Source organism: Mustelus asterias, chromosome 19, assembly GCF_964213995.1.
Source record: "Mustelus asterias chromosome 19, sMusAst1.hap1.1, whole genome shotgun sequence".
In the NCBI taxonomy this organism is placed as follows: domain Eukaryota; kingdom Metazoa; phylum Chordata; class Chondrichthyes; order Carcharhiniformes; family Triakidae; genus Mustelus; species Mustelus asterias.
Window position 1 is genome coordinate 4,309,892 of NC_135819.1, and position 26,827 is coordinate 4,336,718.

Here is a 26,827-nt window from a genome sequence, read left to right on the forward strand (position 1 = left end):
GTGAATTCTGCTCCAGGCAAACTGGAAAGCTGGTAGGGTTAGAGCCAAACTATGGATATTGCCTGTCCTCCGAGATCTGGTGTCACACCGATTCACAATGCAGTGCCAGAGTACTGGTAAATCACAACACCAGGTTCAAGTCCAACAGGTTTATTTGGAATCATGAGCTTTTGGAGTGCTGCCCCTTCATCAGGTGAGTGTCGAGTGGAGAGAATAAACCTGTTGGACTTTAACCTGGTGTTGTGAGACTTCTTACTGTGCCCACCCCAGTCCAATGCCGGCATCTTCACATCACTGGTAAATCAGACCTTGGCTGATGTTCTTAAAACAGGTTTTCAAGCACACCAACTGGGGAGGCGATGGCCTAGTGGTATTATCGCTAGACTATTCATCCAGAAACTCAGCTAATGTTCTGGGGACCCGGGTTCAAATCCCACCACAACAGATGGTGGAATTTGAATTCCATAAAAATACCTGGAATTAAGAATCTACTGATAACCATAGTCGATTGTCGGAAAAACCCATCTGGTTCACTAATGTCCTTCAGGGAAGGAAATCTGCAGCCCTTACCCGGTCTGGCCTACATGTGACTCCAGAGCCACAGCAATGTGGTTGACTCTCAACTGCCTCCACGGGTAACTAGGGATGGGCAATAAATGCTGGCCCAGCCAGCGACACCCGTGTCCCACGGAAGAATTAAAAAAAAATGCAGGGACATCAAACACCAGGAGGTGGAAATAAAGAAACACAAGTCAAAGATTCCTCCACCAGCTCAGTCATGTAAAGAAACGAGTGGAGAAAGCAAAGCTGTCCAGGGCTTTTGGCCTGACATGGTGTACAGGTGGGGGAATATTTCTGGATAATAACCCCCCCCATCAGAGACACAATTATTTGCCTCTTTCCTAGACGGTACTTCCTTAGAGTGGCACAGTGGTTAGGACAGCTGCCTCATAGCACCAGGGACCTGGGTTTGATTCCCGGCTTGAGTCACTGTCTGTGTGGAGTCTGCACGCTCTCCGGGTGCTCCAGTTTCCTCCCACAGTCCGAAAGACATGCTGGTTAGGGTGCATCGACCATGCTAAATTCTCCCTCAGTGTACCCGAACAGGCGCCGGAGTGTGGCGACTAGGGGATTTTCACAGTAACTTCATTGCAGTGTTAATGTAAGCCTACTTGTGACGCTAATAAATAAATTTTAACTTTAGACTTGCAGAATGCCTAAGGAGCAACTGCAAACAACAAACAGCTTATGTTTCCTTCAGAGAAATAAAAAACCTATCCATACCTATTTGCCCATTGATAATTGGAGGCCGCACAATTAAGAGGATGAGTTTGTTGAGGACATGGTGCACAAATCGGAGCAGCGGTTCCATCCTCGCTGACCGCAAATTGGTTATACTGGCTTTCAACTCCGTCTCCACGTTATTCTCCGAGATGATCACATCCTTCAGCCGGAATGGGAATGAGTACTCCTCCAGTACGTGCACCAGAGTGAAAAACTTATCCAGATATTGGTCCTAAGGATAAGAGCAGAATTCCATGTGAGTGTGCGGAAATCACGGTGTTCATCTTCTTAAGCACGAAGCACCCTTTTGATGCACGGGCACCTTTCTCAAATCACCACAGCGCACTCTGCACCAGATTAGAGGAGGGAATGGTTAGTAATATCATCACTCTGGTGCCTCCGTGGCCTCATACATACATGTTCTCCGCCAGCAGACAATGGGGTTTGGTTAATTATCACTTCACTAGCCTAACTGTACTGGCTAAAACTGCCCTCTCGGTTGCAATCAGCGTGGATCAAACCCAGCACCTTCCTAGATTATAGGGTGCAAATATCTTCCAGATCAAGGCAAGACGACAACAACAGGAGGAGGAACAGGTAGAACATAGAACAGTACAGCACAGAACATGCCCTTCGGCCCACGATGTTGTGCCGAGCTTTATCTGAAGCCAAGATCAAGCTATCCCACTCCCTATCATCCTGGTGTGCTCCATGTGCCTATCCAATAACTGCTTAAATGTTCCTAAAGTGTCTGACTCCACTATCACTGCAGGCAGTCCATTCCACACCCCAACCACTCTCGGACATCCTTCCTATATCTCCCACCATGAACCCTATAGTTCTGCCCCCTTGTAATAGCTCCATCCACCCGAGGAAATAGTCTTTGAACGTTCACTCTATCCCCTTCATCATTTTATAAACCTCTATTAAGTCTCCCCTCAGCCTCCTCCGCTCCAGAGAGAACAGCCCTAGCTCCCTCAACCTTTCCTCATAAGACCTACCCTCCAAACCAGGCAGCATCCTGGTAAATCTCCTTTGCACTCTTTCCAGCGCTTCCACATCCTTCTTATAGTGAGGTGACCAGAACTGCACACAATATTCCAAATGTGGTCTCACCAAGGTCCTGTACAGTTGCAGCATAACCCCACGGCTCTTAAACTCCAACCCCCTGTTAATAAAAGCTAAGGTAGGTTTCCCAATACATAGAAACTAGAAGCAGGATAGGCCATTCGGCCCTTTAAGCCTACTCCACCATTCATTATGATCATCAAATTCAATATCCTGTACTGTACCCCCCCATATCCCTTTAGTCCCCGGAGCTATATCTAATTTCTTCTTGAAATCAGACATTTTAGCCTCAACTACATTCTGTGGTAGTGAATTCCACACATTTACCACCCTCTGGGTGAAGAAATTTCTCCTCACCTCCGTCCTAAAAGGTTTACCCCTTATCCTCAAACTATGACCTCTAGCTCTGGACTCCCCCCACCATCGGGAACATTCCTTCTGAATCTACCCTGTCTAATCTTGTTAGAATTTTATAAGTTTATATGAGATTCCCTCTCACTCGTTGGACATAGTTGGACCTTAGGAAGGTTAAAATAACTGGAGTTTAGAGGGACATTAATGTATTTCATCAACATAGAGGCAAGATCGATTGGAGTGATGAGAGAAGAATTGAACAGAGGGAAGGATCACAATCAAAGCTCTTTGGGCTCCTGCTTTGCCCAACACCGCAAGAAACTACAAATGGTTGTGAATGTAGCCCAGTCCATCACGCAAACCAGCCTCCCATCCATTGACTCTGTCTACACTTCCCGCTGCCTCGGGAAAGCAGCCAGTGTAATTAAGGACTCCACACACCCCGGACTTCTCTCTTCCACCTTCTTCCATCGGGAAAAAGATACAAAAGTCTGAGGTCACATATCTACTGACTCAAGAACAGCTTCTTCCCCGCTGCCATCAGACTTTTGAATGGACCTACCTCACATTAAGTTGATCTTTCTCTGCACCTTAGCTATGACTGTAACACTACATTCTGCACTATCTCCTTTCCTTCTTTATGAATGGTATGCTTTGTCTGTATAGTGCACAATACATGTGACAATAATAAATCAACTCCAATCAAATCAAAATCAAAAAACTGACAGACATTAGAAGACTTCCCCAAATTCAAAACCTGTATATAAATTTTAAGTGGCCAACACAGCTTTAGTTGCAGCCTTCAAAGGGGGAATGGATAAAAAACATCTGTGGACGTGAGGAAACTAGATTACTCTTTGCAAGAGCGGGCACAGACTTGATGGGCCGAAAGGCCTCCTTTCATAGAATCCTTACAGCGCAGGAGGAGGCTATTTGGCCCATCAAGTCTGCGCTGACAACAATCCCACCCAGGCCCTATCCCCGCAACCCCACTTATTTACCCTGCTAATGCTCCTGACACTAAGGGGCAATTTAGCATGGCCAATCCACCTCACCCACACATCTTTGGACTGTGGGAGGAAACCGGAGCACCTGGAGGAAACCCACGCAGACACACTGTAATATCCTACAATTCTTTTGATTCGGGCTTACGGAGAGGTTTTGATGAGAGAAGGAAGCATCTTGGAAGCATTATTAGTGGAGGAAATGATGTGGGAGTTCTAGTTCGAATCAGGACGTGAAGGAATTGAAAATGCAAATAGAGCATAAGTTCAGAATAATTCCAGGTACACGCCTCTTATTCAGATAATTGTACAGCATAGAAGACTATTCAGCCCATTGTGCCTGTGCAAGCTCTTTGAAAGAGCTATCACGGCTGCACGGTAGCACAGTGGTTAGCACTGCTGCTTCACAGCTCCAGGGTCCCGGGTTCGATTCCCGGCTCGGGTCACTGTCTGTGTGGAGTTTGCACATTCTCCTCGTGTCTGCGTGGGTTTCCTCCGGTGCTCCGGTTTTCTCCCACAGTCCAAAGATGTGCGGGTTAGGTTAATTGGCCAGGTTTAAAAAATTGCTCCTTAGAGTCCTGGGATGCGTAGGTTAGAGGGATTAGTGGGTAAAATATGTGGAGGTAGGGCCTGGGTGGGATTGTGGTCGGTGCAGACTCGATGGGCCGAATGGCCTCCTTCTGCATTGTAGGGTTTCTATGATTTCTATGATCCAATTAGCCCCAGTCCTCTTCTCTTTCCCCAAAGCCCTGCAAATGTCTACCCTTCAAGTATACGTCCAATTTGGAAAATACGACTGATTCTGCTTCCATCACCCTTGCAGGCAGCACATTCCAGAACTTAACAACTCACTATATTAAATGAAACTCTTTCCTCATGTCTACAATGCTCCTTGGCCAATTACTCCCAGAAGACAAGGTTCACCTTTGATATAATCTAGAGTTTTGTTCTGTGATGTTTCTGCTTTCAGCCTGGAGTTAAATAAACATTTGGAAATGGTTGCAAGGCCTGCTCCCAGCTGAGTTTACAATGTTACAAGGGCCAGCTGGAGGAACAGCGCGTGTATAATAGCTCTAAATGACCGAAAGGAGTTCTACAGTCTTGTAGCTGCCAACTGCATAATGATGCTAATCCTCACTCAGAGGATTTTATGTGACAGCGCTGCCTTAGAAACTCTTCAATAACACAGTTATAAAACAGCACAGTGGTCTGGTATTTATTCTCCTCCTCCCTTGAACAATCAGCATCGCCTGTTTTTACGAACTCTGAGTCTGCTCAGCTTGTGAGCCAGAAATGTCTGACCATGATGCTTCTTTCGATGGGATCTGAGCTTTGCTAGAGTGGTTTGGAGAGCTGGTAGGGTTCAGGTTGGCCCATGCAAGATGTGTACGTGCCTGGGTATGCACTGAAGATGCTGCAGATACTTCCACATTAAACACTCCTTTGTGATTGTCGACCCACTTCATTCCAGGTAGTTGGACCTATTCAAAGATAAATTAAAAGAAAGACATTTATAAATATATAGATGCAATCAAGGGCATTTATTTCTCAGATGCCTACAGGACATGTGGCAAGAACTAATCACTTAAAAACAGCCTTTGCGTGGTACCTGTACTTAGGGAGCCGGCACTATTCCATTAACCACATATTCCATCGTTCCCTCTCTAAATCTGCTCTCTAACTTTACTGTCCCCCTTGATCAGAAGGGTTTGCACTTTAGGCTGCCAATAACGCTACAACTGAATTACTCTGAAAGATCGCCCGTGGTTACAATTATACAATATGGAATGACCTTCCAATCTCCACCTTTTCCATACAAGTTAACCTGTGTGGAAAAGGTGCCTCCTTCCCATACAGGTTAACCACACCGAGAGTTACACCAAGAATGGTTACAGCACAGAAAGAGGCCATTCCTTCCATCTTGTCCGTGCTGGTTCTCTTCAAAAGCATCTCACCTAGACTCACTTCTCTGTCTGTTACCCTTAAACTTGCAAACTTTTTTATCTTTAGATAATTATCCAATGCTCTTTTGAAGGCCTGAGTTGAATACATCTCCACCACACTCCGAGACAGTGAATTCCAAATTCTAACTACTCAGCACTTTTCCTCATGTCGACATTGCTTCTTTCTCAATTACCTTAACACCCGAGTGCTCTAGTTCTCGATGTCCAATGAGAACAGTGTCTCCCTAGCTATTCTGTCCAGACTCCTCATGCTTTAGAATACCTCTATCAAATCTCTTCACTCCCTGTGGAACAGCCCTTGCTGGGAGATGCCTCACAGATGTCCACATAACACAATGCAGTGACCATCAGCTGTTGGGAAGAGTTCAGCCAACTAAAACATTGTGAAAAGATCACGGTGGACAAATGACAGAGATTGGCGCAAATTCACAAACATGTTTTGTGTTCATACGCATCACCCCTGAAACCGCATGGGCAGAACACATGCCAAATGTGCCTTGCCTTCAATAAAACCCATTGCAGATCTGTCAACCATTGAAAGTCACAGCTGGAATGATGCACTGCTGTAAAATATTGAACTTGTTTGGAGGGTTTTGGGGATTGTGTCTGCTCTCCCATCAGGTTTCTCGGACACTGTTGAATCAGTTCTCAATGGTAAACAGCGGAAATAGAAACATAAAAGATAGGAGCAGGAGGAGGCCATTTTGCCCTTTGAGCCTGCTCCGCCATTCATTACGATCATGGCTGATCACCCAACTCAATAGCCTAATCCTGCTTTCTCCCCATAACCTTTGATCCCGTTCGCCCCAAGTGCTATATTCAGCCGCCTCTTGAATGCATTCAATGTTTTGGCCTCAACTACTTCCTGTGGTAATGAATTCCACAGGCTCACCACTCTTTGGGTAAAGAAATGTCTCCTCACCTCCGACCTAAATGGTCTACCCTGAATCCTTACAGGTTGTTTTTTACACTCAAGTCTTAACAATGAAAGTTCCGCTCCGATGCCTCTATTTCCTCGCCCCAATTCCATGAGCTCAATTCCTCAGCACAACTTTAGTTTCAAAGCTTCCTGTACTGAGTCAAGGAAGTCCAGAACCTCAGCTTTATTAAACCCTGTGTGGCTCCCCTGGATACTTATGTTAAAAAGATAGGTGACAGGACATTCCCTTGACAACTCCCTAACAACAGAAGACAAGGAACATGAGAAATTAGCAATTTGCCGATATCAAGCTTGGGTTTTGCAAAACCTAATCGATTTGTAAGAAGAACGGCAGACTGAGGCAAAGGGCTTGAGACAGCTGGAGAGAGTGATGGTGTAAAGAGTCAGTATTTCAACATGGGATGCAGGGAGGCAAAGAGGAAATGATTAAAACGCACAAGAGGGATGAAGTAATGTGTTATTTGGATCATACTTACGTCAGGGGTGAGCACTGAATAACTAGGGGGTGGCTTGTCCACTGACACTGGGAGGCTGAATGATCCAGTTCGGAGACGGCCATGTTGCATCAAAGGGATCCACTAAGTGAGGAGATTGCAAGTTTAGAGATTGTACAGTTAGCAGTTACAGTTGCATCAAAGGGATCCACGAAGTGAGGAGGGTTACAAGTTTAGAGATTGTACAGCTAGCAGCAACACTCCCCAACTCTCATCCCTCAGGTTGCACTCAAATCCATAGGAGTTGGAGGAAATGACTGCGGGCAAAAGGCTTGAATTAAAGTGACGGACAAGCTGAGGTAATCCCTGCTTCAAATACAGTTTATAACTCAAACATCAGGTCTCAGGGAAATCCGGTCCCTGCTTTGGTCAAACGGAGCAGTGTAGATCAGTTCTCCAGCATATGTACTGAGCTGGTGCACACTTTCCTGGGGTCAGGCATCTCCAGATCAATTCCCAAATCTATAGTTTAGTTTGAAGTGTATTTATTCGTGTCATAAGTAGGCTTACATGAACACCGCAATGAGGTTACTGTGAAAATCCCCTAGGTGCCACACTCTGGCGCTTGTTCTGGTACACTGAGGGAGAATTTAGCACGGCCAATACACCTAACCAGCACAGTCTTTTGGACTGTGGGAGGAAACCAGAGCACCCGGAGAAAACCCACACAGACACAGGGAGAACGTGCAGACTCCACAAAGACAGTGACCCAAGCTGGGAATCAAACCTGGGTCCCTGGCACTGTGAAGCCGCAGTGCTAACCACTGTGTCGCCCATCTATAGGAGATGGGTACCCCGATTGCAAAGAAAGGAGTCACTCCAGGGAGTAAAGGGATTCTTCCTGTGACTCAAGTGGCCAGATGATAAGAAAATCTAACCTTTGAAACGATAGGTAAAAAGTACCATTTTCCCCAAAGGGTCGAGCAATATTATTAAATTAGAGTATATGTTGTATTGTGATGGCTTTGAAAGTAGTTCAATTCCTTTTCCGACCATTGAATTGTTATGGGGTCTGCTGGCAGGCTTGGGGGGGGCCAAAGGACCTGTCCCTGTGCAGTAATTTTCTTTGTTCTTTGAATACATCTCAGGGAATAAATACTTCAATCAGGACGTACTGCTTGTTTATCTTTTCATCAGTGATAACATGCACTGGAACATGGTACATTAGTGTCACAAGTAGGCTTGCAGTAACACTGTAATGAAGTTACTGAATTGAGGACCCGCAGTTTAACTTGGCCCATTGTCCGTAATTACTGCTTGCAACACGACTGCAAGTACATGAGCGAGTTCAGTTCAAACCACTCTGAGTTGAGGATCTCTGTATTTGGCACAGACAGGTGAGAAGCCAATCCTGTGGTCCAATTTAACATCTCACGTTAGACTTGGGAAGGATACAACATAGAACACAGAAAAACTACAGCACAAACAGGCCCTTCGGCCCACAAGTTGCGCCGGTCGTGTCCCTAGCTACCTTGGCTTATAAATAGACTTACCTATAACCCTCAATCCTATTAAGTCCCATGTACTCATCCAGAAGTCTCTTAAAAGACCCTATCGAGTTTGCCTCCACCACCACTGACAGCAGCCGATTCCACTCACCCACCACCCTCTGAGTGAAAAACTTACCCCTGACATCTCCTCTGTACCTACTCCCCAGCACCTTAAACCTGTGTCCTCTCATAGCAGCCATTTCAGCCCTGGGAAAAAGCCTCTGAGAATCCACCCGATCTATACCTCTCAACATCTTATACACCTCTATCAGGTCACCTCTCATCCTTCGTCTCTCCAAGGAGAAAAGACCGAGCTCTCTCAACCTATCCTCATAAGGCATGCCAACCAATCCAGGCAACATCCTTGTAAATCTTGCTTCAAAGTGGTAAAGAATCTTTTATCAATCAAAAACAAATCAAATACCTGGCCATTTTTAGGGACTGAATTGCAAGTTAAATGTTAACTGCCCATTACCCGACAATACACAACATTTGTAACAATAGTGTTGCAGCCCATAGCGTTAAGTGTCAGCCGTGGCTCAGTAGATCGCACTCTTACCCGAGTCACAAGGTTCTGGGTTCAAGTCCCACTGCAGGGCTGGAGCACTGAGCTACGGGGTGGGATTCTCCACACCGGCAGGATTCTCAGGTCGCGCCAGCAGCGCACCCCCTGGCCCCCGGGTTTCCTGGCGGGGTGCAGTGGCTTCAGTGGGAAATCCCATTGACAGCGGCGGGACCAGAGAAACCCGCCGCCCGCGAATGACACGCTGCCTCCCGTCCACCGAGAAACGCGCGGCTGGGAGGCAGGCGAATCCTGCCCATCATCATCTTTGAGACGAGTCATTAAACAGCCTGCCCTCTTAGGTGGATATAAGAGATGACGTGGAGATGCCGGCGTTGGACTGGGGTGGGCACAGTAAGAAGCCTCACAACACCAGGTTAAAGCCCAACAGGTTTATTTGGTAGCACGAGCTTTCGGAGCGTTGTCCCTGATGAAGGGGCAACGCTCCGAAAGCTCATGCTACCCAAATAAACTTGTTGGACTTTAACCTGGTGTTGCAACATAAAAGATCTAATGGCATTATTTTAATATGGGAGTTTCCTGGTGTCCTGGTCGACATCTATCCCTCAGTCAACGTCGCTATGAGCAGACTATCTGGTCAATACCACATTGCTGTTTGTGGGAGCTTGAAGGTTAGAGTCATACAGTGTAGAAGAGGCCCTTCAGCCCATCGAGTCTGCACCGGCGCATTAGAAACACCTGAACTCCCACCTAATCCCATCTACCAGCAGTGGGCCCATAGCATGTTCCAGCACCAAGGCTGTTATTACAGTGTTAAACCTGTAAAAATTTTCCTTTAGGGCCCTGTACAGTGCTGGATTTCATGGGCTGGTTCACTGTTACTCACTGTGTAGCCAACGGGTGTCTCCAGTGACGCACTCGGTTTCTGCTGGCAGCTAATGTGATAGAAGGTGAAGAGCAGGTGATGGTTATCTGTCAGGTTTGCTGGGATCTTCATTTTTATTTCCTCATAAAACTCTGGCGATCTGCAGAGGTCACACACATACTGTGTCACTGATACAGGCAGCAGATGTCACACAATCACGCTGTCACTAATACAAGCAGCAGAGGTCACACACATACTGTGTCACTGATACAGGCAGCAGAGGTCACACACACTGTCTCTCTGATACAGGCAGCAGAGGTCACACACAGACTCTCACTGATGCAGGCAACAGAGGTCACACACACTATCTCTCTGATACAGGCAGCAGAGGTCACACACAGACTCTCACTGATACAGGCAGCAGAGGTCACACACACTGTGTCTCTGATACAGGCAGCAGAGCTGTCCCAGTCATTGTGTGTATACAATAGTCGTTCCCTCATTCAGTTTCATTCCAACAACTGGAAAGTGCTTCTTTCCCCACCCACCCATTAAGGAAGAGGTATTTAACTCCTCCACTCGCTCAGTGAGTCAATACAATCATGTGCGCAGCCCAGTGCCATATTGTGTACAATGTTCAGCCCCATCAGAAGGCCCCATTCCTCAACACGACCCAGTGACTCTTGCTGGGACATGTCTGTGAGTGGTCAGTGGATAAGGTCAGGAGTGGGCTCAGCTCTAGAGCCCTTGACGGTTAAATAGCCTGCTGACACTGGCAGCCGAGGGTTCCAGGCTTTTATGCAAGGATAATTCCTTTTGTCGCTAGGAAACATAGCCCTGTAAGATGGTGGCTGCACCTTCAGGAAGGAATAGAGCAACTTAAAAATAGTCCCTTGACACACATTTAACTTCTTCGTACATGAAGAAGTACACTTACTTTATTAGTGTCACAAGTAGGCTTACATTAACAATGCAATGAGGTTACTGTGGAAAATCCCCTCGTCGCCACACTCCGGCGCCTGTTTTGGTACACTGAGGGAGAATTTAGTACGGCCAATCCATCTAACCAGCACGTCTTTCGGACTGTGGGAGGAAACCAGAGCACCCGGAGGAAACCCATGCAGACACGGGGAGAACGTGCAGACTCTGCAACAGACAGTGACCCAAGTCGGGAATCGAACCCAGGTCCCTGGCGCTGTGAGGCAGCAGTGCTAACCACTGTGCTACCGGGCAGCCCCATGAGTCGCACCACTTGACTTATCTAAAGTTTTAAAGTTTACTTATTAGTCACAAGTAAGGCTTACGTTAACACTGCAATGAAGTTACTGTGAAATTCCCCTGGTTGCCACAGTCCGCGTTTGTTCGGGTCAATGCACCTAAACAGTGCGTCTTTCAGACTGTGGGAGGAAACCGGAGGAAGCCCACGCAGACACGGGGAGAACATGCAAACTCCACATAGACAGTGACCCGAGGCCGGAATTGAACCCGGGTCCCTGGCGCTGTGAGGCAGCAGTGACACTATCTCTATCTGTATCTTATTTCCTTCGGGCATTCTTTGACGGCGTTCATTTATGACTTTATCCTCATGAAACCAGCCCACTGATTAGCACTGAACGAAGATGCACAGAGTAATTGGGAGCAGGCAGTGATCCTCGAGTAGCGGATAGCTGAGCTCTTGAGATTAGATTGGAGGCACGGAATCACTTTCTACAGTCAGGCTTCACATCAAAGCTACAGGCGATGATGTGAGGACTGTCAGCTTTATTCTTTTCAATTTATGGTCTGCCCCCGTCAATTTGAGAGCAGCAGGCCACATTTCATGCATGCAGCTTTTTGTCAAGATGATTCAGCTTTCACACTGATTACAGCAGCACAATGGCTGAGGGCAGCAAGGGTTTAATTTGCTGCAGTTTGGAGTGTATTCGTTCTTTGCAGACAACTGCCAATTTACAAGCAGTGCACAGGTTAAAGGCGGGAGCTGCTCTCATTGCAGGCTCACAACAGAGTGTTTCAGTGGAGATTAAAAAAATAAAAGCTTTGACAAATTGTCATCTGGATCGAAACATCGGCTCTTTTCTCTCCTTACAGAAGCTGCCAGACCTGCTGAGATTTTCCAGCGTTTTCTCTTTTGGTTTCAGATTCTGCAGTAATTTGCTTTTAAAAGCAAGGAGGCACCGGCAAAAGTCTAGAAGCAGGGAGAAGGCACTTGTAGTTTATTTATTTATTGGTGTCACAAGAAGGCTTACATTAACACTGCAATGAAGTTACTGTGAAAATCCCCTAGTCGCCACACTCCTGTCCGGGGACACTGAGGGAGAATTTAGCACGGCCAATGAACCCTAACCAGCACGTCCTCCGGACCGTGGGAGGAAACCGGAGCACCCGGGGGAAACCCACGCAGACACGGGGAGAACGTGCAGACTCCACACAGACGGTGCCCAAGCCGGGATTCGAACCCGGGTCCCTGGCGCTGTGACGCAGCCGTGCTAACCACTGTGCCACCCCGTAGAAAACTTGCAGAAAAATAATCTACAATGGACTGTCTACAAACAGCAGAACTAGTACCGGTTGTAATACAACACAACAAGATCACTAATATCCAGAACTGCAGAATAACAAACAGGTACATTGAACGCTTGCATGGCCTCTAAGTTTCTGGTGAGACTTGTCTTTGATAACTCACTTGTTGTGGTACACCACAGCAGAATATGCTTCTCTTGAAAAATCCGCACAGCTGGACTTCCCAAAGATAACCTGCATTTACACGGAATAAACAAATCATTAGAGACAGTGCTGGGTGAGAGAAGGATTCTGGTGGTTGCACATCGATCACGGAATCTAAACCACTCAGGGTTCAAACGGTAATTTGCTAAACCATAACTCCTCAGGGGTCGGTGCTGAGATCATAACTTTTCACAATATACATTTAATGATTTTGAAGAAGGAACTGAAGGCACTGTTGCTACGTTTGCGGATGATATAAAGATAAATCATACAATCCCTGCAGTGCAGAAGGAGGCCATTCAACCCATCGAGTCTGCACCGACCACAATCCCACCCAGGCCCTACTCCCATAACCCCACAGATTTACCCTGCTAATCTCCCTGAGACTAGGGTCAATTTAGCACGGCCAATCCACCTAACCGGCACATCTTTGGACTGTGGGAGGAAACCGGAGCACCCGGAGGAAACCCACGCAGACACGGGGAGATCGTGCAAACTCCACACAGACAGTGGCCTGAGGCCAGAATTGAATCCGGGTCCCTGGTGCTGTGAGGCAACAGTGCTAACCACTGTGCTGCCCAGAGGGATATGTGGGGGGGGGGGGGCTGCAGAAGGACTTGGACAGGTTAGGAGAGTGGGCAAAGAAGTGGCAGATGTAGTACAATGTGGAAAAGTGTGAGGTTATGCACTATGGAAGGAGGAATGGAAGCATAGACTATTTTCTAAATGGAGAAATGCTTAGGAAATCAGAAGCATAAAGGGACTTGGGAGTCCTTGTTCAAGATTCTCTTAAGATTAACGAGCAGGTTTAGTCAGCAGTTAGGAAGGCAAATGCAATGTTAGCATTCATGTCGAGAGGGCTAGAATTCAAGAGCAGGGATGTACTTCTGAGGCTGCATAAGATTCTGGTCAAGGTCATTGAGTGTCTTTAAGACAGAGATAGATAGGTTCTTGACTAATAAGGGGATCAGGGGTTATGGGGAAAAGGGAAGGAGAATGGGGATGAGAAAATTATCAGCCATGATTGAATGGCAGAGCAGACTCAATGGGCCGAGTGGCCCAATACTGCTCCTATATCTTGTAACTGGTATGTTGTCGGCTTGCTCCCAAAAAAACAACAAAGCTGCTGGATTCTGAGAGGGTCAAGTGGGTTGCAAAGCGGCAAGAGAATAGGGTGGGGGGGTTTGTGGGGGCATGGCCATAGAGGGATGAGGATTTTAGATGTAATGCACTGGGGCCTCGAGAAGCCAATACAGGACAGCAAGCAACAAATTATGATGCTTTCAACCAGTTGGGAGTTCATGGAGGTTGAGAATGGGTGATCAGTGCGGAAAGGGGTCAAATGTGGTCTTGTTGAGGAATTATGTCCTGAAATGAAGAGGGATGGCATCTCTCCAAAGGCAGCTGTTGACAATATTGGCACACGTCAGGGCAGGAAAGATAACTAACTGGTCAGAACTTGGGTAGGGAGGGAGTCATAAGTGGGACTCATGGAAGAGATGAGTTTTGAGGAAAGAGAGAAAGAAAAACTAAAATCATAGAATCATACAGTGCAGAAGAGGCCCTTCGGCCCATCGAGTCTGCACTGACACATGAGAAACACCCAACCTCCCACCTAATCCCATTTACCAGCACTTGGCCCATAGCCTTGAATGTTATGATGTGCCAAGTACTCATCCAAGTACTTTTTAAAGGATGTGAGGGAACCCGCCTCTACCACCCTCCCAGGCAGCGCATTCCAGACCGTCACCACCCTCTGGGTAAAAAGCTTTTTCCTCACATCCCCTTAAAAGCCTCCTGCCCCGTCACCTTGAACTTGTGTCCCCTCGTGACTGACCCTTCAACTAAGGGGAAAAGCTGCTCCTTAGCCATGTCTCTCATAATCATGTACAGCTCGATCAGGCCCTCAGTCTTCTCTGCTCCAATGAAAACAACCCCAGCCTACTCAACCTCTCTTCATAACAAAAATGTTCCATCCCAGGCAGCATCTTGGTGAATCTCCTCTTCACCCCCTCCAGTGCAATCACATCCTCCCTACAATGTGGCAACCAGAACTGCACACAGTACTCCAGCTGTGGCCTCACCAAACGGATACGGAGTGGGGTAAAGTAAATAGGCAAGAGTCCCTGTTCACTACCAAGTGGCCAATACTGGAAAGTGGGTGCGTGGTTGCTGGGCAAGGTCAGGACCAAGCTCAGTTGTGAGGTTTGCCATGGACAAATGATTTGATTTGATTTGTCACATGTATTAGTATACAGTGAAAAGTATTGTTTTTTGAGCGCTATACAGACAAAGCATGCCATTCATAGAGAAGGAAAGGAGGGTGCAGAATGTAGTGTTACAGTCATAGCTAGGGTGTAGAGAAAAATCAACTTAATGCGAGGTAGGTCCATTCAAAAGTCTGATGGCAGCAGGAAAGATTTGATTTTGATTTGATTTATTATTGTCACATGTATTAGTATACAGTGAAAAGTATTGTTTCTTGCACGCTACACAGACAAAACACACTGTTCATAGAGAAGGAAACGAGTGCAGAATGTAGTGTTATAGTCATAGCTAGGGTGTAGAGAAAGATCAACTTAATGCAAGGTAGGTCCATTCAAAAGTCTGACAGCAGCAGGGAAGAAGCTGTTCTTGAGTCGGTTGGTACGTGACCTCAGACTTTTGTATCTTTTTCCCATTGACAGAAGGTGGAAGAGAGAATGTCCGGGTTGCGTGGGGTCCTTAATTATGCTGGCTGCTTTGCCGAGGCAACAGGAAGTGTAGACGGAGTCAATGGGTGGGAGGCTGGTTTGTGTGGTGGATTGGGCTACATTCACGACCTATTGTAGTTTCTTAGGGTCTTGGGCAGAGCAGGAGCCATTTCAAGCTGTGATACAACCAGAAAGAATGCTTTCTATGGTACATCTGTAAAAGTTTGAGAGAGTCGGAGCTGACATGCCAAATTTCCTTAGTCTTCTGAGAAAGTGGGCTTTCTTAACTACAGTGTCAGCATGGAGGGGCCAGGACAGGTTGTTGGTGTCCAGATCACCAAATGCAATGACACTTGCTGCCTGATGTATACAGAAGAGTCACACCTGGGTGAGATATAGCCTAGTTCAGAGGCAGCACGCCAGCAAGAAAGGAGTAATATGAGAAACACTGATAGACAGAAAGCTCTTCAAGATGCGTATGCCCATTAAGTTCTTGCAAAACCTGAGGGTACTCATTTACTTCCACTATAATAAGCATGATCTGCTAAATGGCTGTGTTCGCTGTCTCACCCACACAGCCATCCAAAATCCGGTGCCTCGTGGGAGTAAGTAGCTACTAAAAGCCGCTGTAATTGCCTCAACCATCATTTCTGTGTTCTTTAATATAACTTGGACCGCTGCAGGCACGGTGCGTACTTCCTGCTAAGTAGCCATTGTCAAAAGTGCACAAACACACAGTGGAAAGTCAATTATATTACTCTCAGTACCAGGAGGTACTAGAATCTGTGAAAGGAACACACCGACTCACAATTGATGTGGGAGATTCACAAACATCGAGTTAAATGTTTCACATCAAGGAAAATTCGTTTCTCAAACCGCACTTTAAAAATTCTACAAAATGCAACCAATTCCTGGCCAACATTGCTTTCCCGTTCTCTGGGAATGTTCTCACACAGAACAGCACAAAACAGATAGACTGTCTCCCCCAGTTTTGGTTTCCAATGCTTCTGTCTATCGCAACCTTTTTTAAAAAAATTGATATGACCTAGGCTTATGTCTCTTTGAATCATTTCTCTCCTCGTTCTGAGCTGTAGATACCCTATTTGATACACCCCTCGTCCTGATCTTCAAATTGGGGCTCTACTCTGCTGTCCCACATGCATTCTTTCACAGTACTTTTTGAAATTTTCTTCTTAAGTTTTACTCCATTCTTAAAATTACAAAGCCCGTGCTCAGAGTGGACCGGGCAGCCCTGAATCAGGGGTTATGGGGAAAAGGCAGGAGAATGGGGGATGAGAAAAATATCAGCCATGATTGAATGGGGGAGGAGACTCGATGGGCTGAGTGGCCTAATTCTGCTCCTATGTCTTATGGTCTTATGAATCTATCTCCTTGCTTGCTTCAAAAACCAACTTCGTATTGAATCCAATTCACGGTCTCCACGAGGGAGACAAGCGAGATCCAAGCCGACCTTGTTCAGATAAGGCTTCGCGCCCCATCTTGGGCTTGATCCCATGCTCGATTTTGGCCAAAAGGCCGAGAGACGTTCTTTCACAGCATCTTAAAGCTTTGGAGTCAGTACCGACGGAGCGTCGTCATGTTTAAGTTCATTTATTGGAACTGCACCATTTAACCAAAGCCTGTCATCACAGCCGAGGCGAACGCTGAAGATTCCAGGATGCTTTTCAAAATGTGGGGAGTTCTTGCTGTATCTTGGACAAGGGAGGCAATGGCCTAGTGGTATTATTGATAGATTATTAATCCAGAAGCTCAGCTAATGTTCCGGGGACCCGAATTCGAATCTCGCCACGGCAGTTGCTGGAATTTGAGTTCAATTTTTAAAATCTGGAATTAAGAATCTACTGGTGACCATGAAGCTATTGTCGGTTGTCAGAAAAATCCATCTGGTTCACCAATGTCCTTTAGGGAAGGAAATCTGCCGTCCTTACCTGGTCTGGCCTACATGTGACTCCAGAGCCGCAGCAATGTGGTTGACTCTCAACTGTCCTCGGGCAATTAAGGATGGGCAATAAATGCTGGCCCAGCCAGCGACGCCCATGTGCCACAAATGAATAAATAAAAAGATCCTTCCTTTAATTAAGACCAACAAAAATAAATTGACCACCTCACAGGTGGAACCTTGATGTATGTATGCAAAATAAAGGCTGCTTTTGACAGTAAATCCACTTCCAACTCAATAAATAGCACATAAAGCACTCAGAGATTCGAGAGATCAGGAAAATGTTTTTTTTATTCATATGAGGGTATGTGTTGCCTATTCCCAATTGCCCTGAGCGGCTTGCTAGGCCATTTCAAAGGGCATTTAGGAGCCAATCACATTGCTTTGGATCTGGAGCCACATGTACCAGGCAAGGATGACAGATTTCCCTCCCTAAGGGACATTCGTGAACCAGAAAGGTCAACAATGGTTTCATGGACATCGCAAGACTTTTAATTCCAGATTTTTATTGAATTCAAATTTCAACTTCTGGTCTGGGTCCCCAGAGCATTACCCTGGGCCACTGGATTACTAGTCCGGTGACAATACCACTACGCCACTGCTTCCCCCTAAATAAAGACACACACGCTTTTCTTCTACCTTTCTTCTTCCGAGTGTGTTCTGGATTTTGGAACCCAACCTTGGTTATCACTTCCTGATTTAGCTCATATTAACTTTAGCCGCTGTGGTGTTCTGTTATGGACCCTTCTGTTAAATTTCTCAACGATGAATAAAACCGGTATTACTCTCGGAGATATAGACAATACCAGGTCGGGCATTACTGTGTGCTTCAAGAATAACAGTGCTAAGACCACCGCGTTAACGCAAGGCATTTCTCACCGGCATGGCACTGTTGGGGTCCTCCCCTGCCATAAACTGGACTTTCACTGTAATATTCCGCACCGACCCCTGACGGCTGCTGAAGTTCAAGCTTTGTGGGTAGACATACAGTAGATTCCTAAAAAAAGAACAGAGTGATGAGTGCAGGCAACACATGAGCCAGACTTGTAGTGACCTGCCGTCCTGATCCATTAGTTTCACTGTGCTACAAATTTATCCACGTGTAAGAGTTCATAAGATATAGGAGCAGAATTAGGCCATTCGGCCCATCGAGTCCGCTCCGCCATTCGATCATGGCTGATATGCTCCTCATCTCCATTTTCCTGCCTTCTCCCCATAACCCTTCAACCCATTACCAATTAAAAATCTGTCTAACTCCTCCTTAAATTTACTCACTGTCCCAGCAGCCACCGCACTTTGGGGCAGCGAATTCCACAGGTTCACAACCCCTTGGGAGAAGTAGTTTCTCCTCAACTCTGTTTAAAATTTGCTGCCCCTTATCCCAGAATGCCCCCCCAGCAGAAGCATCCACTCCATGTCTACCTTTTATCATCTTGTATGCCTCAATTTGATCTCCGCTCATTCTTCTAAATTCCAGAGAGTATCGGCCTAAACTGTTCAAACTCTCTTCATACGACAAACCCCTCATCTCCGGAATCAATCTAGTGAACCTCCTCTGAGCTGCCTCCAATCCCACTACATCTTTCCTCAAATAAGGGGACCAAAACTGTGCACAAAGAGGATGCGCAAACTCTCACTGAGACACAGGAGACAGGACACACCTATGGGATGTGTCTGAAGCATGGAAATAAGACATAACCTTAATGAAGAAATACCAAAACTGTAACAGCACCTCAGTTAAGGTAAGTCCTACCTGGCTATCGCTTGAATAATTTATAACGACATGGTACCATTTACAAGCTTTACCTGACTTCTCAGATCAGAAACCACAGCAGTAAGAGAACTGAACATACATTATTTGATTTATTATTGTCACATGTATTCGTATACAGTGAAAAGTATTGTTTCCTGCGCACTATACAAAGCATTCCGTACATAGAGAGGGAAAGGAGAGGATGCAGAATATAGTGTTACAGTCATAGTCAGTGAGTGGGAGCTGAATTAACCCCTAATTTAGTCAGTAATGCTGATCATTGCATCGTGAAGTCACAATGTCCTGAGCGAAATTTATCTGAGAGATTTATTTTCTCTCTCATTCTCATAGACAAAGATCAACTTAATGCGAGGGAGGTCCATTCAAAAGTCTGACAGCAGCAGGGAAGAAGCTGTTGGTGAGTGACCTCAGACTTTTGTATCTTTTTCCTAACGGAAGAAGGTGGAAGAGAGAATGTCCGGGGTGTGTGGGGTCCTTGATCATGCTGGCTGCTTTTCCGCGGCAGCGGGAAGAGGTGTAGACAGAGTCAATGGATGGGAGGCTGGTTTGAGTGATGGACATGAAGTGGGGGGGGGGGGGGGGGGAAACAGTGTTGACAAATAAAGTGAGGCCGGATAGATATTTTTCAGTGAGGGATTCATTGTGGAGGGGAAATGAGAGATAAAAGCGTGCATGATATTCACTGAATACTGTGGCTGGCCAGATAGACTGCAGTGGTATGTTCTAATTCTGCACATTCCTATGGCAGTAATGCTGCAGGAATTCTGGCAGCAATATAAAGGCCTGGCCCATTTAATATCGCTCTAATGTTTTGCCAGCGACCTTCCCTTCAAGCACTGGGTCACATCCTCTCAATCAAGGGCATGGCAGGTTCGACTGTCCTTTGTCCAACCATCAGAATTCATTTGCAGTAATCGACTGAAGAGACAGACTTGAGGGAAAATAAACTGAAGTAATTTTACAAAGTGGACCATACACAATGCAAAACTAAAATAAGCCCAACATTAACTCCATTAGAGTAAGCTTCATTAAAAAAACAAGCATCTCCATGTGGCTGGAATCCATTCTTTTAGCTGCCCTTGCAGCTTTCCATATCTCATGTACCCAGACTAAACTCGCCTCAAGGCTTCCCCTGTGCCAGTTTGAACTCATACTGCTCTCCAGTTCTCTCATCTGACCTCACGCCTGTCCGACCTCATCATGTCAATGAGACTCACCCTTTGAAATCATTCCCACTCAGCTGCTGATTGCTCAACTTCTGTTCATGAACGCCCATGTTGGCGGACACAACGCACCATAGAAAGCATTCTTTCTGGTTGTATCACAGCTTGGTATGGCTCCTGCTCTGCCCAAGAAACTGCAAAGGGTCGTGAATGTAGCCCAATCCATCACTCAAGCCAGCCTCCCATCCATTGACTCTGTCTACACTTCCCACTGCCTCGGGAAAGCAGCCAGCATAAGTAAGGACCCCACGCACCCCGGACATTCTCTCTTCCATCTTCTCCCATCAGGAAAAGATACAAAAGTCTGAGAACATGTACCAACCGACTCAAAAACAGCTGCTGCCATCAGACTTTTGAATGGACCTACCTCGCACTAAGTTGATCTTTCTCTACACCCTAGCTATGACTGTAACACTACATTCTGCACTCTCTCCTTTCCCTCTCTATGAACAGTATGCTTTGTCTGTACAGTGCGCAAGAAACAATACTTTTCACTTTATACTAATATGTGACAAGAATAAATCAAATCAAATAAACAAATCTCTCAAATATTGCACCCTTCTCTTCAAAAGCGGCTGCCATCACATCCTTAGCAAACATCATACTTCATCCCCTCTATTCTCACCAACCATTACTCCATCTCCAATCTCTCTCCCTGCTCAAAGTAGTGAAAGATATTCTCCAGGACTCTGACTGAGGCCCCTCCTCTTCCTGCTGTGACAGAGGTGAACACAGTAAGAGTTTTAACAACACCAGGTTAAAGTCCAACAGGTTTATTTGGTAGCAAATGCCATTTGCTTTCGGAGCGGTGCTCCTTCGTCAGATGGAGTGGAAATCTGCTCTCAAACAGTTTGAGAGCAGATTTCCACTACATCTGACAAAGGAGCAGCGCTCCGAAAGCAAATGGCATTTGCTACCAAATAAACCTGTTGGACTTTAACCTGGTGTTGTTAAAACTCTTACTGTGTTTACCCCAGTCCAACGCCGGCATCTCCACATCATGACAGAGGTGACCAGAGTAACTCACCTCCTGACTCGCCAGACCTTGCCTATCACCTACAAGACAGTCAGGGCTGGTATAGAATACCCTCCACTTGCCTGGGTGAGTGTGGCTCCAACAACATTCAAGAAGCTCGACACCATCCAGAATAAAACAGCCCTGCTTGATTAGCATCCTATTCACCAGCTTAAAGATTCACTCCCTACACCAGCAACACACAGTAGCAACAGTGTGTACCATCTACAAGATGCACTGCAGCAACTCATCAAGGCTCCTTCAACAGCACCTTTCAAACCCGTGACCTCTACCTAGAAGGACAAGGGCAACAGATGTATGGGAATCCCTCCACCTGCAAATTTCCCTCCAAGCCACACACCATCCTAGCTTGGAACTATATCACCGTTCCTTCATTGTTGCTGGGTCAAAATCCTGGAAACCCCACTCTAACAGCGCTGTACATGTACCTACACATGACTGCAGCGCTTCAAGGTAGTGAAGGGGAATTGGAGATACCTAGCCAGCGACACCCACATCTGGTCGAAAGTATAAAAATAAATAAACAACAGCAACGGATTCTCTTCTTCCTGGGTTCAATTCCGGCCTCGGGTCACTGTCTGCGTGGAGTTTGCACATTCTCCCCGTGTCTGCGTGGGTTTCCTCCGGGTGCTCCGTTTCCTCCCACACTCCAAAGATGTGCGGGTGAGGTTGATTGGCTGTGCTAAATTGACCCTAGTGTCAGGGAGATTAGTAGGGTAAATATGTGGGGTTACGGGAATAGGGCCTGGGTGGGATTGTGGTAGGTGCAGACTCAATGGGCCAAATGGCCTCCTTCTGCACTGTAGGGATTCTATAACCCCATTGACGGCAATGTAAAACAGGTGCCAAATCACCCAGGGCGGCGAATGATGTGCATGTAGATATCTCAAACTGGACACACGCCAACTAGTTTATTGACAAAAGTCCAAGTACAGAACCCACTCCTAAAATGCATCCTTATTTTGATTTGAACAAACAAAGCACAAAGAACAGTACAGCACAGGAAACAGGCCCTTCGGCCCTACAAGCCTGTGCCGCTCATTGGTCCAACTAGACCATTCGTTTGTATCCCTCCATTCCCAGAATGCTCATGTGACTATCCAGGTAAGTCTTAAACGATGCCAGCGTGTCTGCCTTTATTATTGTCACATGTATTCGCATACAGTGAAAAGTATTGTTTCTTGCGCGTTGTACAAAGCATACCGTTCATAGAGAAGGAAAGAAGAGGGTGCAGAATGTAGTGTTACAGCTACAGCTAGGCTGTAGAGAAAGATGAACTTAATGCGATGTAGGTCCATTCAAAAGTCTGACAGCAGCAGGGAAGAAGCTGTTCTTGAGTCGGTTGGTACGTGACCTCAGACTTTTGTATCTTCTTCCCGACAGAAGAAGGTGGAAGAGAGACTGTCCGGGGGGGCGTGGGGTCCTTAAGTATGCCAGCTGCTTTGCTGAGTGTAGACAGAGTCAATGGATGGGAGGCTGGTTTGCGTGATGGATTGGGCGACATTCACGACCTTTTGTAGTTTCTTGCGGTCTTGGTCTTATTCACATGCAATGGGTCCAATGCCTGTTTCATACCCAGTTCCTGAAATCTGACTTTGCTGAAACGCAGCCAGCAGATCTATCCCATAAGCGGTTTGTCATTTTCCCTAGAAATTCCTCTTAATGTGGCTGAAATTAAACGTTAATGTACCAGCACCAGAGTTTAAAAAAAAACCTCTCCCTGCTGAGTTTTAAAAAAAACCTCTCCCTGCTGCGTATGTGGAATGCGAGTTGCGCACCAGAAACACCAAGGCAGTAACTTGTGGTGACGACGATGAAAACACAAATCAATCAGCAGCTTGTTACCAGGAAGAGTAATGGAGGAAGGTTAAGAGGCCAGAGTGTGTCCGAGGGTGTGCCCCCCATTCATTCCAGAGACGTGACTGTGCACACAGCTGCAAAGATTCCGTCTGACACTTCCCGTCACTGTGGAAACCCCACATGACTGACACCATGGCAGCCACTGATGTCCCCCATAAAATATGTTCACCACATTATCATGTTGGCTCCCCACCCACTTGACCTGCTTCTTTTTTAACGACAGGAGGGAGAGTACTTACTGTCTCGCCACGGCTCCAAAGAAACGCCTTTATTAACCGCACTCCCTGATGAAACAATGCATGATGTGGAGATGCTGGTGTTGGACTGGGGTAAGTACAGTAAGAAGTCTCACAACACTAGGTTAAAGTCCAACAAGTATACTTGGTAGCACGATCTTTCGGAGTGTCGCTCCTTCTTCAGGTGAGTGGAATGTCTGCAGGGGATGGCCACCAAGAAGTCCTCACCACGCTTGTTGGAGGGAGCCCTGACCAGACTGCTGGATGGAGTGGAGCAGAGGCATGGCAGACTCTACCCCCACTCCACGAGAAGGAGTTCTGATATCAAAGAGGGCAAGAAGCTTGCTTACCTGTTGTCTACAGGCCTTTATTATTGTTCCTGCTTGAAGCAGCGGGGCGACACTCCGAAAGCTTGTGCTGCCAAATAAACCTGTTGGACTTTAACCTGGTGTTGTGAGAATTCTTACTGAAACTAGGCGCGGCAGTGATGAAGAAACTGTACTGTAAAAACTGGCAGTTCGGTATCGTCTGACACTTCTTGGTCACAATCATGGTCAAATAATGAATTATGCCCTCAAACACAATCTCATCTCTTCTGTTATTCTTCCTGATTTTATATCAATTATATCATAGGAACAGGAGGAGGTCATTTACCCCCTCAAGCCTGTTAGACCATAAGACATAGGAGCGGAAGTAAGGCCATTCGGCCCATCGAGTCCACTCCACCATTCAATCATGGTTGATTTCAACTCCATTTACCCGCTCTCTCCCCATAGCCCTTAATTCCTCGAGAAATCAAGAATTTATCATTCTGTTCTGCCATTCAATGAGATCATGGCTGATCTGAAACCTAACTTCATGGGGCCTTTGCCCCATATTCTTTAATGCCTCCGAATTACAAAAAAATTTGATTTGATTTATTATTGTCACAGTGAAAAGTATTGTTTCTTGCGCGCTATACAGACAAAGCATACCGCTCACAGAGAAGGAAACGAGAGAATGCAGAATGTAGTGTTACAGTCATAGCTGGGTTGTAGAGAAAGATCATCTTAATGCAAGGTAGGTCCATTCAAAAGTCTGACAGCAGCAGGGAAGAAGCTGTTCTTGAGTCGGTTGGTACGTGACCTCAGACTTTTGTATCTTCTTCCCGCCAGAAGAAGGTGGAAGGGAGAATGTCCGGGGTGTGTGGGGTCCTTAATTATGCTGGCTGCTTTTCCGAGGCAGCGGGAAGTGTAGACGGAGTCAATGGATGGGAGGCTGGTTTGTGTGATGGATTGGGCTTCATTCACGACTGAATCGATAGATCTCAGGTGTAACATTAGTAACTGATCTAGGATCAATTGCTATCAGCAGAAGACAGTTCCAAGCATCTACCATCCTTGACATGAAGAAACGTTTCCGAGTTTCACTCCTGAAAAGATTTGGCTTTAACTTCTGGACTTGATCCCTCGCCCACGTCACTCCGACAAACAGAAACAGTTTCTACCTACCCTGTCTCTTCCCCTTAATATCTTGAAATCGTTGATCAAATCGACCCTTAATCTTACAATTTCCAGGGAATACAACCCTGCTTAACGCAATTGGCTCCTGTAATTTCACCCTCGGAGTTCAGGGGTGGGATTTTATGGCCTCGCTCGGGCGAGACCGGAAATTCCCGCCCGAGGTCAACGGAGATTTCTGTTGTTGGGCCCTCGCCCGCTCCGATTCCGTGGCGGGTGAGGTGGTGGAGTTCCAGCCCAGGGGTCTTTCTGGTAAATCTCTGCTGCATGCTCTCTAGTGCCAATATGTCCTTCCTGGGGTGTGGTGCACAGCATTAGTCACAGCACTCCAAGCACGTGGTGTACAGTTGAAGTGTGATTTGAAACCCGGTATTCCAGTCCTCTTGATATAAAGGCTAGCATTTCATCCACCCTTTTGTCACTCTTTACATTTTAACGACCCAAAAAATTCACAACCCAGCCACGAGTATCACACAGTGCAATCCTAAATTCCACGCACTGTGTTATAGAGGAACCAATAAACATCGATACAGTTTACTTAAACCAATCTCATAAAAGGCGAAATCCTAGGGACTTTTGGATCGTATGGGCTCTTCAACTTATTCCATAAAACCACAGAATCCCTACAGTGCAGTACAGCGCCATTCAGCCCATCGGGTCAGCACTGACTCTTCGACAGAGCATCTTACCCAGCCCATCCCCCCGGCCCTATCCCTGCAAACCCACGCATTTACCATGGTCAATCCACTTAACTTGTACATCCTTGGACACTAAGGGGCAATTTAGCATGGCCAATCCACATAACCTACACATCTTTGGACACTAAGGGGCAAATTTAGCATGGCCAATCCACATAACCTACACATCTTTGGACACTAAGGGGCAATTTAGCATGACCAATCCACCTAACCCGCACATCTTGTGGTACTTTGACAAAATGCTCCATAATGAATTAAACGTACAAGAGGAAGTATCCTCTTATAAACAAACGTCCTCAGTACATTAGTCAGCATCACCTGACACTGAGGACTCGGGGGTTGACTGCACTTAGTATCCTTTTCACGCTGACAAATGCTAATACCTCTCATCAATTATCCTGGGGGTACTTCTTTTTTTAAAAAAACTGCTGTTTATTGGAACAGAAACACTTAGAGCAGACTTCGCCATCACTTTCACCTTCAGGTAAATGCACAGGAACAAGCCTGTGATGCATCTGCTCCAACAGCTGTCACAGCTCCCAGTGCCTGGAGGAGTTCAGTACGACGTGCATCAGACCCAAAACCAACAAGGCTCTCGGCACCACATTAACCTAGATTTACACATCTATGGAGAAGGGGCAATCAAAGATACAACGCACGCAGAACAGATGCGGTTCATTAGCGATTAGGGGAATATGTGTCGAAACATACACTTCTCCAAACACACACTACATTTTGGGTTGCAACTAATTGGAATTGAAATGTTAAACCTGCTGCTACCTTCCTCATATTTCTGTTCTTACACTTTGGATGAATTTTAGTGAGACCATCTGCATACTGGGCTAATCTGTCACGTTTCTATCCTACTTCCCTAATCCACAGAAATGTGGCGGCAGTGCTTTGCAGCACTCTCTGAAAGTCATCCCCTGCGGGGAGCCGATGGCCTAGTGGTATTATCGCTAGACTATTAATCCAGAAACTCAGCTATTGTTCTGGGGACCCGGGTTCAAATCCCGCTACGGCAGGTGGTGGAATTTGAATTCAATAAAAAATGGGTGGCACAGTGGTTAGCACTGCTGCCTCACAGTGCCAGGTACCCGGGTTCAATTCCTGGCTTGGGTCACTGTCTGTGTGGAGT

At 46.3% G+C, this 26,827-nt stretch overlaps 1 protein-coding gene across 6 annotated transcripts in view; it reads right to left on the reverse strand.

Annotated features, from left to right (window-relative positions):
- The window catches only part of dock6 (dedicator of cytokinesis 6), a 226,535-nt gene that overhangs the window by 99,075 nt on the left and 100,633 nt on the right, over positions 1 to 26,827 (reverse strand). For all 6 annotated transcript variants that reach the window (XM_078234904.1, XM_078234903.1, XM_078234901.1 and 3 more), the window contains exons 15-20: positions 18,243 to 18,360; positions 12,670 to 12,740; positions 10,008 to 10,146; positions 7,091 to 7,192; positions 5,105 to 5,191; positions 1,285 to 1,516 (exon numbers count right to left, since the gene is read on the reverse strand). In XM_078234904.1, the coding sequence (XP_078091030.1) occupies positions 1,285 to 1,516; positions 5,105 to 5,191; positions 7,091 to 7,192; positions 10,008 to 10,146; positions 12,670 to 12,740; positions 18,243 to 18,360 (749 nt within the window). The remainder of the gene's footprint in view (positions 1 to 1,284; positions 1,517 to 5,104; positions 5,192 to 7,090; positions 7,193 to 10,007; positions 10,147 to 12,669; positions 12,741 to 18,242; positions 18,361 to 26,827) is intronic.